The sequence below is a fragment of the Desmodus rotundus genome, chromosome X (genome assembly GCF_022682495.2).
Source record: "Desmodus rotundus isolate HL8 chromosome X, HLdesRot8A.1, whole genome shotgun sequence".
Lineage (NCBI taxonomy): Eukaryota > Metazoa > Chordata > Mammalia > Chiroptera > Phyllostomidae > Desmodus > Desmodus rotundus.
This window is the reverse complement of record NC_071400.1, coordinates 100,596,753-100,612,639: the sequence shown is the minus strand read 5'-3', so window position 1 is coordinate 100,612,639 and position 15,887 is coordinate 100,596,753. Positions and strand designations below refer to the sequence as shown.

The following is a 15,887-nucleotide window of genomic DNA, read 5'->3' as shown; positions in this document are numbered from 1 at the left end:
GGCTGCCGAGGGCGCGGGGAGCGTGGCCACGGAGCAGTATCGCAGGTTCTGTGTGGAACGGTGGTTGTGCGCGGCCCCCGTCAGCAGCTCACCTGAGTGGAGCCTGGTGCCCCTCGTTTGCACCCATTGCAATACCTGTCCCTCTGACCCTAAGCGGACATCCATTGACCTTCTCTCCTTGTGTGAAGAACATCCTGCCCCCTGTCTGGAAGCATGTCCAGGTGCGCTCCTAGAATCGGACACTAAGCTGACCTCTGATATGAAAATAGGGGAGTAGTTGGTATTTTCTGTGCTGGGAGGGAACAGCTGGGGTGTCTTCTAGTGAGAGGATGGCACCTGCATTGCTTCCACGGAGTGATGGGGGTGCCGTGAGCACGTGGCATGGGGAGGTTAGTGTGGGGGAGAGGCAATACCGAGAGCCACCTGTGGGGGCGGTAGAGAGCGCGGGCAGCAGCCCAATCAGCGCCTCAGATGAGCCTCACCTGGGTCTCCCTTGGGTGTCCTTGGCTGTGGAAGGCACAGCTGCACCTACTGCCCCCTACTTGTGCCTTGCAGGGGAGGGACACCTAGTGTCCGCCCACGTGGTGAGGAGAAAAGGGAGGTGACCCATGAGCTTTTAGTACAGTGCTGGGAGCGGGTGTAGCACCTGCTTGTCTTTAGTTTTCTTGGGCTCCGTCTGGGAATTCGGTCGTGTGGCTGTTGGTCGTTACTGGGCACCAAGAACTTACATCTTGGTGTCCACGAGTGGCGGAATAATGAAGATGTGGCACATTCACGCAATGGAATATCACTCAGCCACAAAGAAACCACGCCACCCAAATCTTACCATTTGTGACAAGATGGATGGACCTAGAGAGTATTATGCTCAGTCAAATAAGTCAGACAGAGAAACACAAATACCATATGATTTCACTTACAGGCAGAATCTTTTTAAAAAAGACAGAAACACTGTCCTGGCTGGTGTGGCTCAGTGGATTGAGAGCAGGCTGCAAACCAAAGGGTCGCCAGTTCGATTCCCAGTCAGGGCACATACCTGGGTTGCCCCGTCTGCCTTCCTGTCACCTTTGCAGACAGCTCTGTGGGACGCAGGGTGGCTTTGGGCCCCGTGCAGAGCTGACTTTGCCCTGTTTCAACGCCCACAGGCTGGAGGCACGAGATGTATAAGGCAGCACCTCGGGGCCGGCCGCTCAGGCTCCATTTTAAAGGGGCTGCACTTCCTGAAATTTTATAGTCTACACTTCCTTCACGTTATCATTTATTTTGCTCTTTAGGTACCCTTCCTTCTCGTGGGCGAATAATATCCTATTGCCTGCATAGTGTATAGAAATAACACCTTCTTTGCCCACGCGCCCACCGAGGGACGCTCAGGTTGTCTGCAGGGCTTGGCAACCATGAATAACTCTGCTGCTAAGAACATAAGGGTGCCCACGTTCTTTCTCACCGGTGTTTTGGGAATCTGAGGATTTATTTCTACAAGTGGGATCACCGGGTCAGAAGGCACTTAGTTCCTTGTTTAGTTTTCTGAGGAAGCCCCACACCGCCTGCACCCCCATCTCCAGGGCAGGAGGGCTCCCCTTTCTCCGAGTCCTGCCAGCGTGGGCTGGGGGTACATTCCCGAGGGCGGCTCCCCCTGCCCCCGGGAGGTCACGTGTCCCTGTGGTCTCCGTCCTGGCTGCAGGAGCAGAATGGGAAGGTCCCACAGCAGGGCTGCAGCCACGGCTTCCAGAGAATGTGGCTCAGGGAGAACTGGGGGGGCACTGGGCTCAGCGTCTCCCTGTGCCTCCGTACGGCCTGGCCCACCGTGGCGATCACCTCGTGGAACCGGGGCTCGGAGGCGGGCGACAGGGGCCGTGCCTCCGCAGGGTCGCTGGAGAGGTCAAAGAGCAGCGGCGGGCTGTGCTGGGTCACGCCGGCCCCAGAGCAGGGGCACACACCTCGGCCGTAGCAGGCCCCCGCTCCCTCGGGGTGGAACCGCGGAGTCAGGTAGTGCACCTTCCACAGCCGTCCACCTGGAGGCAAACGGGCCGTGGTCAGGGCCGCGGGGATCCATGGAGAGCAGACACGCGGCCCACATACCGGCACGGGGGTGTCATCATCAAACTCCCATGTGACAGAAACAGAAAGGGAGGAGAAAGCAAGGTGACTGGTGACATTGAGCTGTCACATTGCACGTGTCCGTGTGTCCATGCATGTACCTGTGTCTGTGTTCATGCATGCATCCATCCTCCCATCCCCCTGTACGTCCCCCACCCAACCCCTTTCCCCGGAGAACCCTGGGTCCCCGCGGCCCCCTACGGTGTCGGGCGGGCATGTACTCACGCTCCTTCTCGTGCCAGCGTGCGGCGTGCAGATACTGCCCGCAGTAGTGAAACAGGAACTCGTGGGCCGAGTGCTCAGCAGCTCCTCGCAGCAAGGCCAGCAGGCTGCGGCCATCGATCACCCTGAGTCAGCGCAGAGACCGGAGGAAGGAATGAGCCCTCGAGGCCAGCAGGGCCGTGCTTTGCCCCTGGGAACAAACCCCAGCTGGCAGCAATGCGGAGGCAGGTTCAAGGTGTCTCCCCGAGCTGTGACCAGTTTGCCAGCGTGCCAGAAAGGCACGTATCGCCCCACTGAGCCTCGAAGTCACCACGTTTCAGGGACGCTCGTTACGCAGCATTGGGTGAAGAGAACGCGCACACACAGACACGATTTGACCTCGGAGGTTAACACAAAGCCTTCTCCAAGTCCAGCTGCCTCGCCCAGGCCCCCAGCTCAAGCGCTGAGGTTGCAGAAACCTTTTCAATCCCGACAGACTCCGAGATACGTCGTCACCTGTATAACTGGATGGGCCCGTGGCCTCTAGGTCCTTCCTTAGAAACACAGTGTAACTATGAAGACGCCTTAACCTGGGTGGAACGCGGAAAAGTGGGGCTTTTTCTGACCACAGAGAAACCCTTGGAGCAACTGTTTTATTTTTCCCTGCACCCAGATTCGGAGGGGAGAGGGATCACTTTGTGTGCCTGCTGGGCTAGGCGTTTGGGGACACCTTAGTTTGCGAGTTATGATGAAGGCATTCTGCGGCCATGGCCTGCTGTCTACAACCCGTGGACCCTTCATGGAGTACGACCACCTGGAGGAGGAGGGTGGGCCGCATCCGATCAGTCGAAGGCTGTCCAGAGCAAAGACTGAGGCTTCTGGGAAAAGGTGGCCTTCAGCCCCCAGACTAACATACAAATTCCGCCTGTTTCCAGCCTGCTGACCCGACCTAGGACTTCAGTTTGTGGGCTTCTGTGATTGCGTGTGTGAGTTTCTTAAAAGAAGTCTTGCTTGATACACAAACATACACCCTCCCATATTCCGGCCACCCACCTAGAGCTTTGCTTCTTTCTCTCAATGAATAATCAAACTAAAAATACGTTTTTCTGTGAGGGGAGCTTGGGGAAAGGGTACTTGACATTATCAACCCTTACACAAGCGTATTTCTTCGGTCCTTCTATTGGAACAAAATGAAATTATGATCAAAATATTCATTTCTAGCCTTGGCCAGATATCAGTTGATTGGATCGTTGTCCTTTCCACCAAAAAAGTTGCAGCTTCGATTCCTGGTCAGGGCACACACCTAGATTGTTGGTTCGATCCCTAGTCTGGGCGCATACAGGAGTTGACTAATCAATGTGTCTTTCTGGGCGCATACAGGAGGTGACTAATCAATGTGTCTTCCTGGGCGCATACAGGAGGTGACTAATCAATGGGTCTTTCTGGGCGCATACAGGAGGTGACTAATCAATGTTTCTTTCTCTTTCTCTCTCTCTCCCTTCCTCTCTAAGCCTGTCCTTGGGTGACGATTAAGAAAATATATATTGATGTCTACTTTTTTCTCTCGTGTGAGAGTGACTCTTTGCCAAAGTGCTAATGTCGAGGTGAGAACTCATTTTTACATATTATCATAGCTTCAACTACATGTGGGCAAAACGGCATTTCAGAAAGTGATGGGGCGATGTCTCCATGGGTCACTTTCTAACGAGTTCATCCGTCTCCGCCCCATTAAGCAGAGGTCTGAAAGTTTACCGAAACTGCAGAACAGGTAGCTTGACCCAATAGTTTGTTTTAACCTTAAGCTTGCTTGAGTTGGGTTACTTTACGCTAAGCTGTCCCCTACATCGGAGGATGTGAGGATTCTTGTACTGTTCTCATATTGTTGGTTTCCCCCCCAAAATGTGGATGATGTCCGGAATCAGGGAGCAGGCTGTCCGCTCACGTACCTGTCCTGGGGCACCTCGCCGCCCCCCAGCTGGACCACGGTGGGGAAGACGTCCATGAGACTCGTGGGCTCAGAGACCACCCGGCCAGCGGGCAGCACCCCGGGCCAGCGGAATATTCCGGGGACCCGGATCCCGCCTTCCCAGCCGCCCATGCCTTTGCCGCCTGAAAGCAAACAAACCGTGAGGACTCCCCAGGAGACTGCCCAATCCAGACACACACACGTCTGTGTGTCTGTCTCCACACTCCCCCCAGCCCCGTGCCTAGCTGCCCACGGGGCAGCTCCTGTTTCCCAAAACTGGCCACAGGGATTGTTCCAGAACCTTGTGATGCCCCTTCCCCGGTAGGTGGAGTCCATATCCCTTCCCCCTGAAATTTGGGGTGCCTTTGTGATCCCCTCAACAAACAGGACATGGAATGTGTCACTTCAGAATCATTAGTGGGGTTTCATACAAACACCAAGTTAGTGGTCTTGCTCTTTCTTCTTCCTTTTTTTCCTGGAAGGAGAGGGCACTGGACCTGGGAGCCTACTTTCTCCTCTTCTCCAAACACCTCAGCATACCCGCCGCCCTGCTTTCTTACCCTCACTCTCCAGGTCCTTTGTCTGCAAGACGAACCCCTGCCAGAGAGCTGTGGTACTGGGTGGGGGCCCCGTCTGCCTCTTGCTGAAATACTAATAGTGATGAAGCACTAGACGACTACTATTTCTTCCTAACATACACATTAAACAATGAACCACGTGCTAACACTCCTTAGGACCTCCAGGTACGGAAATGCAAGCTAGCATATTACAGTGGGAGAATTTTAAACAGAATCCCAACCACTAAATGCTTCTTATGGGTGTCTTCATTGTGATGCTATTGCTGTAGTTGCCTACGGCCGCCTAACCAGTCACTACAAACTCAGCGGCTTCAACCAGCAGCTGTCTGTTAGGTGCCATGGCTGTCTACTAGGTGTCTATTAGGTGCCCGGAAGTGTGCTGGGTGCTCTTCTGGGCCCCACACGTCTGAAATCTAGGTGTCGGCTGTATGGGCTCTGAGGTAAAGCATCAGAGGAAGAAATTCACCTTGATGTTCGCTCAGGTTGTTGGAAAAACACATTCGCTGTGGGTGCAGAAGTGAGGTCCCCATTCCCATGCTCAGAGGGTCACACTCACCTGTTCAGGTGACCCCCACCTTTGAGGCATCAACAGCTGGTCAAGCACTCATGTTTCAAGACTGTCTGACTCCTTTTGCTTGGGTTCTCCAGGGAAACAGAACCAAGAGTCTGGGTGGATGCACAGGTGGATGGAAGGTTGGATAGATGGATAGATGGGTGGATGAGTAGATGGATGGAAGAATGGGTGGATGGATGGATGGATGGAAGGTTGGGTGGAAGGACAGATGGATGAGTAGATGGATGGATGGATGGAAAGTTGGGTGGATGGATAGATGGATGGATGGATGGGTGGATGGATGGATGGAAGGTTGGGTGGATGGATGGATGGAAGGTTGGGTGGAAGGATGGATGGATGAGTAGATGGATGGAAGGATGGATGGGTGGATGGATGGATGGATGGATGGATGGATGGATGGATGGATGGAAGGTTGGGTGGAAGGATGGATGGATGGATGGATAGATGGATAGATGGAAGGTTGGGTGGTTGGATGGATGGATGGATGGATGGATGGATGGGTGGATGGGTGGATGGATGGATGGATAGGTGGATGGATGGATGGGTGGATGGATGGATGAGTAGATGGATTGATGGAAGGTTGGGTGGATGGAGGGATGGAAGGTTGGGTGGAAGGACAGATGGATGAGTAGATGGATGGATGGATGGAAAGTTGGGTGGATGGATAGATGGATGGATGGATGGGTGGATGGATGGATGGAAGGTTGGGTGGATGGATGGATGAAAGGTTGGGTGGAAGGATGGATGGATGAGTAGATGGATGGAAGGATGGATGGGTGGATGGATGGATGGATGGATGGATGGATGGATGGATGGATGGAAGGTTGGGTGGAAGGATGGATGGATGGATGGATAGATGGATAGATGGAAGGTTGGGTGGTTGGATGGATGGATGGATGGATGGGTGGATGGGTGGATGGATGGATGGATGGGTGGATGGATGGATGGGTGGATGGATGGATGAGTAGATGGATTGATGGAAGGTTGGGTGGATGGAGGGATGGAAGGTTGGGTGGAAGGATGGATGGATGAGTAGATGGATGGAAGAATGGGTGGATGGATGGATGGGATGAGGCCAGGCTCACCCACCCAGATAATCTCCCTGTGTAATTGTCACCTGTGTTATGTTGCAGAAAGTGACCTTGGCATTCATATCTGGTCATGGTCCCAGATACCAGGGCACAGGGAGGGACGTTTTGGAGGGACCACTGTTAGATTTCTGCCTACCACAAACACAATTACACGTGGGAACTTCCCAAGACGTTATAGGTCCGTATATAGTCAATTCTTATTATTTCCAGTACATATGTTCTAGAAAGTCACCTCCAACACTGAAGTATAAATTACGGGACTATTGGTGTTTGGGTTAAGATGGGGAAAGGTGCCTGAGAGCCTGTGGTCACTATATTCACACCAGCCCACAAGTTAAACCTTGGCTTTCTGGCGTTTCTGCCTAAAGACCCCTGACTGCTTGGGTGTGGCTCATTCATCAACGCTGAACTCACAGCCTCCGACACTGTCCCCTGTGTGTGAATGAAGCTCATCTCCATAAGGCACACCCCAGCGTCCTTGAGCTTAGGGACACCAGACAGGACTTCTCTGCCCACGTGAGGCTGCTTTAAACAGGTAACCTACCACCAGAAGGCGTGAAGATATAAACATGTGGTAGGAAATGGACGGTGTTCACAGCCTGAGAGCTGACACCGGCAAAGCGTTGAAACGTCACCTTGTCCAGCCTCAGCTGGGCGTGCGTGTCGGGCGACTCAACTTTTGGCTGCTGTTTGAATGACTTTAGAAGCAACACCAGTCCTGATTTGCGGGGGGGGGGGGGGGGGGGGGGGGTTTCCAAATGTACTTTAGGAAGTAGAACACTTCATAAATATCAAATCCCCAAATAACGCAAGGGACTGAACCAGACTTTAAAAAAAATACCAACGTACCCATGTAAGCGAATTATACCCTAAACCTGATATGATCTATTGGAAGAAAAGCAGGCACACAGCTGGGGTTAGAGTTGCGATGTCACCTTTCATTTACAATGAGCTTTAGTTTGATTTTATCTTAATTATTTAGTTCTACATCTCTCTCTTTTTCTTCTTATTTTAAAAAAAGATTTTATTTATTTATTTTTAGAGAGGGGAAGCAAGGGAGAGAGGGAAACATGAATGTGTGGTTGGCTCTCGAGCGCCCCCTACTGGGGACCCAGCCCACGACCCAGGCTTGTGCCCTGACTGGGAATCGAACTGGCGGCCCCCTGGTTCGCACACAGTCCTGTGCTCAATGCATTGAGCCACACCAGCCAGGGCTACATCTGTCTCTTCTATAAATATGTCAGGCCTTTATGGGAAGGGTGTGTATTCTTATCTCTCTGTTTCGTCAAACTAGAACATGGTCTGTCAGAGATGCTCAAAAAAACAGTCCTTGAATTGACTCTTTGCCTTCCACGTTATGTCCAGCCTTCACTGTTGAGACTGACTGGCTTGGCCACCTATCTATGCTCGAACCCTCACTAACGTCCATCGGTCTTACCTCTGTATATTCCGTTCCATCCGCCCAGCTGGCCGAGTGCTTCATCCCTCGCCTCCAGATGCCCTCCATGATCCGAGGTAAAGTACGTGAATGTCCTGTTTTTCAAACCGTTTTCTTCAAGCGCACTAAGAATTTTACCTTTATGGAAAAACAGAACGTTTCGGGAAAAGTTACATAAAAGAGCATCACTTGTAAATGCCACCCCTTTGGCTGCTCATGGGGACCCTGTGTGGGCTCCGGTTGCCCCGGCCTTCGAAACCCTTTCATTTTGACGTGAACAATGTCATTTATAGCGATGATTTCAATGCCCACAATTTGTTAAGAGTCTACAACCTCATTGGTTTCTTGAGGCCATAGAAAGAAAGCGATTTTGGCCCGTTATCCCGAAAGAGGGCCTTATGTTTCACTTTCCATAATCCCTCTGGCTGGCTTTAAGTAATGCACTTTGTGGCAGGGTGATTTTTGGTCAAAAGGAGACCAAGACATCCCAAGATACCAAAGCAGCGCAGGAATGGCGATGCGGGGCAAGTTGCTTACTGCCCTGCCTTTTCTCCGATTCTACTGCAGGGTGAAACGGCCGAGGTGTTGGCACTCTGCCCCGGGGAGGCCAAGGGCGAGTGCCATCAGGCCTCGACTCACCTACAAGCCAGTCCATCTCTTCCACGTTGTCGCCGTATAAGCCGTGCTGACTCCTCCCCAGAAACTCGTTTGTGGTGACCAGGGGGATGTGTGAGTGCAGCAGAGACACAAACAGGAGGAACGGCCTGTGCTTGTTTCTGGGAGGAGAAAAACGCCCTTCAGATGCAACGGCCTCTGTGTCGACGCTCTGGGGCCCGTGGGGTCACAGCGGAGACTGGAGTTTGGGGAACCAGTCCACAGGAAGGGTTGAATTCCTCAAGCCCGTCTGCACCAATGGTGGGCTTACAAAATCCCAAAGGGGATACAGGGACGCAGATGCTCTGAGAGCTCCTCTTGTCTTTGAAAGGTGACGGGTTGAGATGGGCAAGAGACGCATGAAAGGATGCTCAATGTCACTAACCATCATAAAAATGCACATTAAAACCAAAATGAGGTGCCACTTCACACCAGTGAGAACAGCCAGCATCAACAAGTCCACAAGCAACAGGTGCTGGTGAGGCTGTGGAGAAAGGGGAACCCCAGTGCACTGTGGGTGGGATTGCAGACTGGGGCAGCCCCTGTGGAAAAGAGTATGGCATGTCCTCAGAAAACCAAAAACGGAACTGCCTTACAGCCTAGCAAGTCCGCCTGTGGGTGTTTCTCTGAAGAAACTCGAAACCCGAATTGAAAAAGACAAAGACACGTCTGTATTCACTGCAGCGTTATAGCCAGGTGTGGCAACAGCACAGGTGCCCATCCACAGATGAGTGAGCACAGAAGATGTGGCTCATTCGCACAATGGAATATTACTCGGCCGTGAAAAAGAACGGCCGCTTACCTTTTGAGACAGCCTGGGTAGAGCTACAGGGTATTACGCTCAGTGAAATAAGTCAGACAGAGAAACACAAACACCACATGACTGCACTTATATGTGGCATGTAAAAAAGAAAAGAATTAAGCAAACAAAACCGAAACAAACTCCAAGATGCAGAGAACACACTGATGATTGTCAGACGGTGGGGAGATGAGGAGCTGATTGAAAAAGGTGGAGGGATTCAGAAGTACAGGTGATAGTGACAGAACAGTCACAGGGATGCAGACTCCAGCACAGGGAACAGTCACTAATGCTGTAATAATTGTGTAGGGCGCCAGATGGGGACTGGAAGTATCAGGAGGAACCACTTTGTCGGTCATATAAAAGTGTAACCATGATTCTGTGCTCCTAAAACTAATATGGAATGTCAACTGTACTTGAAAAATACGTTGAAAACAAAGGAAAAAAAATTTAACCTGGTGGTTAAATTACCTTTCAATGTAGGACACGGCTTCCTTCAGCAGCACACTGGTTGTCCTTTCCAAAACCATGGGCTGCTCGGTCACGTCATGGTTCCTCATCAGGATGCAGTTCCATCGCCGCACGAACCCAAAGCTGGCGAACCAGGAGACGAAGAACAGGAGGAGGAGGCTGGCCGCTGCCAGCACGGCCCTCCAGGGAACGGAGATGAGCCCGCAGGCCCTGGCCGCGGCGGCCGTCAGGACCCCCCAGGCCGCCCACTGGGTGTAACGCCACAGCTTTGCTCTCAGGGCAGCGTCCACTTCGGGCGGCCGGCCTGGCTGGCAGTCATTCACCAGGGTGAAGGGCATGCCGTAGAAGTAGTCGAATCCGTGGTTGAGAGGGTGGTGGCAGTGGTCCCCGCGGGCGGCACAGTTCACGCCCTGGTGCCATTTTCCTGGAGACAGAAGCAAAAAAAGCTCAGCGCAAAACACCTACGTCCTATGTCAGACACCGAGCGCCCTGTCAGGTCAACTTGGAGCTTCCGATGACGACAAAGGCATGAAGCAGCCAAGTTTGCAATGGGAGATGAGTACAGCAGACATTTAAAAGAGAAGGGAATGATAGAGATTTGAAAGAGCACAGCAGGAGACAAGGAGATGGGCAAGTCCGGGGAGAAGAAGAGGTGGAGTCCACCAAGATTCTGAAGTAAAGTTCCTTGTACGTGAGACACTCCAGCACTGGACACAACCCACTAGAATCTGCACAGGTCCAGTGCCAAGTGTTGGTTCGGACCCATGACCGTTTCCCCTCGGAAGAACAGGGAGGGGTTCCCGTAACCACGGCTCTTCAAGAGCACCTCGAATACCTATGAGGCCTGTGGCGTAACCTTCCTGCTGCAGGATCCTCGCAAACGTGGTTTCGTTCTGGGGGAGCCCGCCCGAGCCCCCGTTCCACTGAAGGGCCCGGTACCCGTCGCTGGCGTCCATGCCTGAGGAGCAGAGCAGAGGGGAGGCGTTTGGGGTCTGCCGGCGGCTGTGGGCGCTCTCCACTGGGGGCGGGTGTGCACGCCCCTTCAGGGGGCGCTCCGAGGGGCCTGGAATTGGTTTCGGTTGTCACAGTGTGGGGGGCGGGGTACGAACAGCATCTTGTGCTTGGAAACACCCTGGAGTGTCCGGGGCAGACTTACCAAGAGAATGCCCCGGCCCCGAAAATCAGGAGTGCTGAGGTAGCGAGTCCGAGTCCCCGTGTCACTCTGCTAATCTGTCCATCCATCCATCCATCCATCAGCTCTTTTTATTTTTCCGTCCATCCACGTATTTATCTACCCACCCATCCATCCAACACCTACCGATTTATCTATCTATCCTTCTACATTCTATCTATGTATCCATCCATCCATCCATCTACCATCTCTCTATGTATCCATCCATCCATCTACCATCTCTCTATGTATCCATCCATCCATCATGTCTATGTATCCATCCATCCATCTACCATCTCTCTATGTATCCACGCATCCATCCATCTGCCATCTATCTATGTATCCATCCATCCATCTACCATCTCTCTATGTATCCATCCATCCATCATGTCTATGTATCCATCCATCCATCCACCATCTCTCTATGTATCCACGCATCCATTCATCTGCCATCTATCTATGTATCCATCCATCCATCTACCGTCTCTCTATGTATCCATCCATCCATCCACCATCTCTCTATGTATCCACGCATCCATCCATCTGCCATCTATCTATGTATCCATCCATCCACCTACCATCTCTCTATGTATCCATCCATCCATCTACCGTCTCTCTATGTATCCATCCATCTGCCATCTATCTATGTATCCATCCATCCATCTACCATCTCTCTATGTATCCATCCATCTGTCATCTATCTATGTATCCATCCATCCATCTACCATCTCTCTATGTATCCATCCATCCATCCATCATGTCTATCTATGTATCCATCCATCCATCCATCTACCATCTCTCTATGTATCCATCCATCCATCTACCATCTCTCTATGTATCCATCCATCCATCATGTCTATGTATCCATCCATCCATCTGCCATCTCTCTATGTATCCATCCATCCATCATGTCTATCCACCCAGCCACCATCTATCTGTCTTTTGGTGTACAGCACAACACTCCCAGGCAACTGGGCCACCCGACCAGGGCTTGATGGCAATATTTAAAGAAAGAAAACATCCCTGTCAGCTACCACGAGACCTTCAGCCTTCTGAATCTCCACGTATCGTGACTTTTCTCACGACTCCGTAAACCACAGCAATTAGGCCATTACGAGACACTAAAGGGCAAACTGTGTTTCTACCTTTTCCCTTGTATCTCAGCCATCACGGCCTGATTGTTAAAAAACAAATCCACGAGCCCTGGCCAGTGTGGCTCAGTTGGTTGGGCGTCATCCCTTAAAGCAAGAGGTTGCGGGTTCGATTCCTGGTCAGGGCCCCTGCCTGGGTTGCAGGTTCGGTGCCAGGAAGGGGTGCAGATGGGAAGCAACTGATCGATATTCCAGCCACCAACAGGAATCTCCCTCTCTTTCTCCCTTCCCTTCTCTCTCTCTAAAAATACATACATACAGTCTTAAAAAAATAAAATGAGTGGACACAGATGTGCCTTTCTTTGGTTATTCCCCCCGACACCCACCTGATCGGAAAGAGTGTCTCCCGGTCAGGAAGGCGGCCCTGCTCGGGGTGCAGAGTGGGGCGGCCGCCAGGTGCTGGGTGAGCCTCACGCCTTCCTCCGCCAGCCGGTTGATGTTGGGCGTCCTGAGAAAACCACACCCATGTCACTGTCAGGAAGGGGAAGGGCACCCGGCTTCAGCAGGTCCTTGCATTGGAAAGCATTTGGAAGGGTCCTTCCTTGGAATAGGGTGTTTGCAGGTGGGATGAGGGGAGGATCTCAGAGGAGGTCGTCCTGGGTCAGGGTGGCCCTGCGTCCAATGACAGTGTCCTGGGAAGAGACAGAAGAGGAGACGCAGACCCAGAGGAGAAGCCACGTGGAGACGGAGGCAGAGACGGGAGGGATGCGGCCACCAGCCCCTGGACACCTGGACCTCAGAGGTCCGGTTCCAGGACAGTGCACCCCTGCGTGGTCTGTTGCTAAGGCAGCCAAAGGAAACATACACTCACCCCCCGCTGTTCCATATTGTTGGAAAAGGGCACTATTTTCCTCTGGAAAACTAATTTTTTCACCGTCGAGATCTGATACACTCAGGAATTTCCTACTTTCACCCGGAAGATTTTAAAAGCATCCTCCGCCAGATGGGCACGCCCCCTCAGAGACCCCACCAGGACCACCAGCAGCACGTTCTACCTCAGAGTGTGGTTCCCATAGCAACCAAGATCCCCGATGCCAAGATCGTCCGCCATTATCAGTAGAATATTTGGTTTAAAGGCTGCTTTCAAGTCGCAAGTCCTCAGAAGCAAACACACAGTGAGGAGAGCCGGCCAGCAGGCCCTGCAGAGAAACGCAAACGGCAGGCGTGAGCGTCTCCACTTTGGAAGGAAAAGTCACCCTTGCAAAGCGGCTCCCAGGGCAGGCGTGTGCTTTTTCCCCTAATTTAGGATTTAGCAAGGGATTGCATGTACGGTTGGCTTCCTTTTGTCGTAATTGCTTGCAGAACGACACGCACCGCAGGGAACCCGAACAAGCCCGCTGTGCCAAACTTAGTTTTGTTTTTGAATCCAGACCCCTGATTCCCACCACTGCGTAACTGCACCGCAGAAGCCTCAGTAAAGGGCGGGTTAGGAGGGTGAGTACGCGCCTTCAGGGTTGGCGCCTCCCCTTCGTCCGTGCGGAGAGGCTGGGTGTCCCGAGTTCCGGGTGCGCCATGATGCAGGCGGCCGGGAGGGTCGTGGCGGAGGGCCACTTACATATTAAAAGGATAAAGTGAGATTAAAAGCACCCCAGACAAGACCCGGAGATACAGCACGGCTTTGAAACGCGCGTAACCGCGCGCTCCCGAAGCGCGCAGGCTACCCTGCGTAAAGGGACTCGGAGCGCACGGGGCGGGCTCTGGGCTCTTCCCGCCCTCTAACCCGGAGGGACTTGGCGACCGGGTGGCCCTGCTCGGGATTCCCGGACCTGGGCTGTACGCTCCAGCGTGTCCGGAGGCCCCGAGCGCCTGGGTTCCTCGGGTGCTGTGCGAACCCCACCATTGCGCCCGGGTGCGACGGCTCGCGGAGGCTCGGAGAGAGACCGCCTTGCTCCGGAGGGATCCGGACAGGGGCGGGCCCGGGCGTGGCCAGAGAGGTGGGCGTCTCGGGGAGGCTTGTGGGTTGCGGGGAGGAGGACCGCGCGCATCTTAGTGTTGCAGGGGTGGGGGATGGGTCAGGGTGGGGGGCTAGTGTTGTAGGGAGGTCAGGCAGCGCGCTCCGGGGGCGCTAGGAGGGGGCCGCGAGGGCGTGCCTTAGAAAGTGGGGGAGGGCCCAGCCCGGCCTTGCTCTTTGTTCTCCTCCTAACCCCGAGGGCGGGGCTTTGTCGCCGCCCCACGTATTTTGTACTCGGTCCGGGTCAAAACGGGCCTCTAGTGTCTTGATCGCTTTTAGGCACAAACGCAGCTGCTTTTTCCCGGGGATCCACGCTCACCATGGACTCCCCTGCCCCTCCACCCTGCGCCCCCAGCTCCAGGCCCCAGCGGGCGCTGCGTCCCGGGGTCCCGCGCACCTGGCGGCGGCTGTGGCGCGGCCCTTCGGCACCATCTGTCCCGTGGCGGAGCGCGAGCTAGACGCCCTGGACCTTGCCCGGAGCCGTCTGCGCCCGAGTCCCGCCCCCGGAGCTGTAAAATATGCGGGGTGTGGCCCCCGCCTCCCTAAACTGCTTGATCTCTCGGGCCTCCGGGCAACTAATCTTTGAAACAGGTTTTCCTGGGTCCTGCAGGTTCTTTTGGTCACCCCGGGAGACCGGGGCGAAGGAGGAGCTGACCAATCCGAGCTGGGCTGGGGTTGGGCACGGTGACTCCCCAACGGCCCACACCTCTGCCTTGAGGACCGAACCGCCTCGTCTTCATCGGAGGAAGGGTATCGTAGGTTTCCCGGTGAAATCAAGCATCCAGGATGCAAATTCACTTTCCCGCGGTCCTGGATCCCAGATTTCTACTGTGCGACCAAGGGTTTGTGTGTTCAATGCCATCTAGCCCAGCCGGACTGTCAGTCACCCATGGGGGTCTCCCTGGCTGTTCTATTCGGGTCCCGGCCGCCCTGAGCTGCGCTGACGTCACCAGTGACGTCTTCACCTTTGCCAGTCAGTTCTGCATTTGAGTATCGGTGTTCACCGAAAGTTGGGGGGGTGGGGGCTCTGCCGCCTCCCTCAGGGCCCTGGGAGGGTTTGTTGCAATCGCAGAGTGGAGTCTGATGGAGCTGAGAATGGAGGTTGGAGGGACGCTTTGGTGAAATTCTACATGAATTTCACCAAAGGGGTCCGTATGCGCCCAAAGTGTGCAGAGAAGGGAGCTCAGGGATGCTTGGGGTTGTCATGAGCGTTTAGGAATGGCCAACAGAGAGAGGGAGGCAGGAGCTGGAACCCCCGGGAATCTGTTGGGGGTAGGTTGTGTGGATGGGGAGGAAGGGTCATTTTGATCCCATGGGTCTGAATTCACTTTAAGAATGTAGGGTCTCCAGGGCATCAGAGCCACCAGGGTCGAGGGCAGAGATGGGTCGGGGCAAGGCAGTGACCAGGCCCAGCTGACCTTGGACAGGCCAGAGCTGGCGGGAAGTGCTGGCTCCGTTTCTGATACCTAGTGGTGGGCACAGAGCTGGGGGTACTAGGGTGTTTGCTGGACTGTCTTTTCTTTCTTGACCCCAAAGAGGAATCGACCGTAGGTAGAATTAGCCAGAGGCGCAGGTGGCTCTGGTTGGCAGTGGTGAGCACCTCCTTTCCTGGAGGCTGGGGTTCGTCTGTCAGTCCGCTGGGGTTGGGTGGCTTCAGGGGAGGGTGCTCGAGGGTGGGGCACCTTCTCGCAGCCTGGGTTTGAAGAACCGTGAGGAGTGACTGTTAGTGCATCTGGGGACAGAAAGAA

General features: G+C 53.8%; 1 protein-coding gene across 2 annotated transcripts; it reads right to left on the bottom strand.

The window, feature by feature from the left end:
- Positions 1 to 1,566: 1,566 nt before the first annotated feature.
- LOC112313312 (arylsulfatase D) lies at positions 1,567 to 14,646 on the bottom strand. 2 transcript variants are annotated; one of them, XM_053917125.2, is made up of 10 exons: positions 14,537 to 14,646; positions 13,184 to 13,327; positions 12,515 to 12,636; positions 10,702 to 10,824; positions 9,867 to 10,290; positions 8,582 to 8,718; positions 7,943 to 8,080; positions 4,242 to 4,404; positions 2,320 to 2,441; positions 1,567 to 2,009 (listed from the first exon to the last, which is right to left on the bottom strand). In XM_053917125.2, exons 1-10 carry the CDS (start codon positions 14,569 to 14,571, stop codon positions 1,645 to 1,647), a joined length of 1,773 nt encoding a protein of 590 aa, XP_053773100.1. In that variant the 5' UTR covers positions 14,572 to 14,646; the 3' UTR covers positions 1,567 to 1,644. The 2 variants fall into 2 exon arrangements, with proteins under 2 accessions (XP_053773100.1, XP_053773099.1); XM_053917124.2 differs by lacking the exon at positions 14,537 to 14,646 and adding an exon at positions 13,955 to 14,083.
- Positions 14,647 to 15,887: the final 1,241 nt, after the last annotated feature.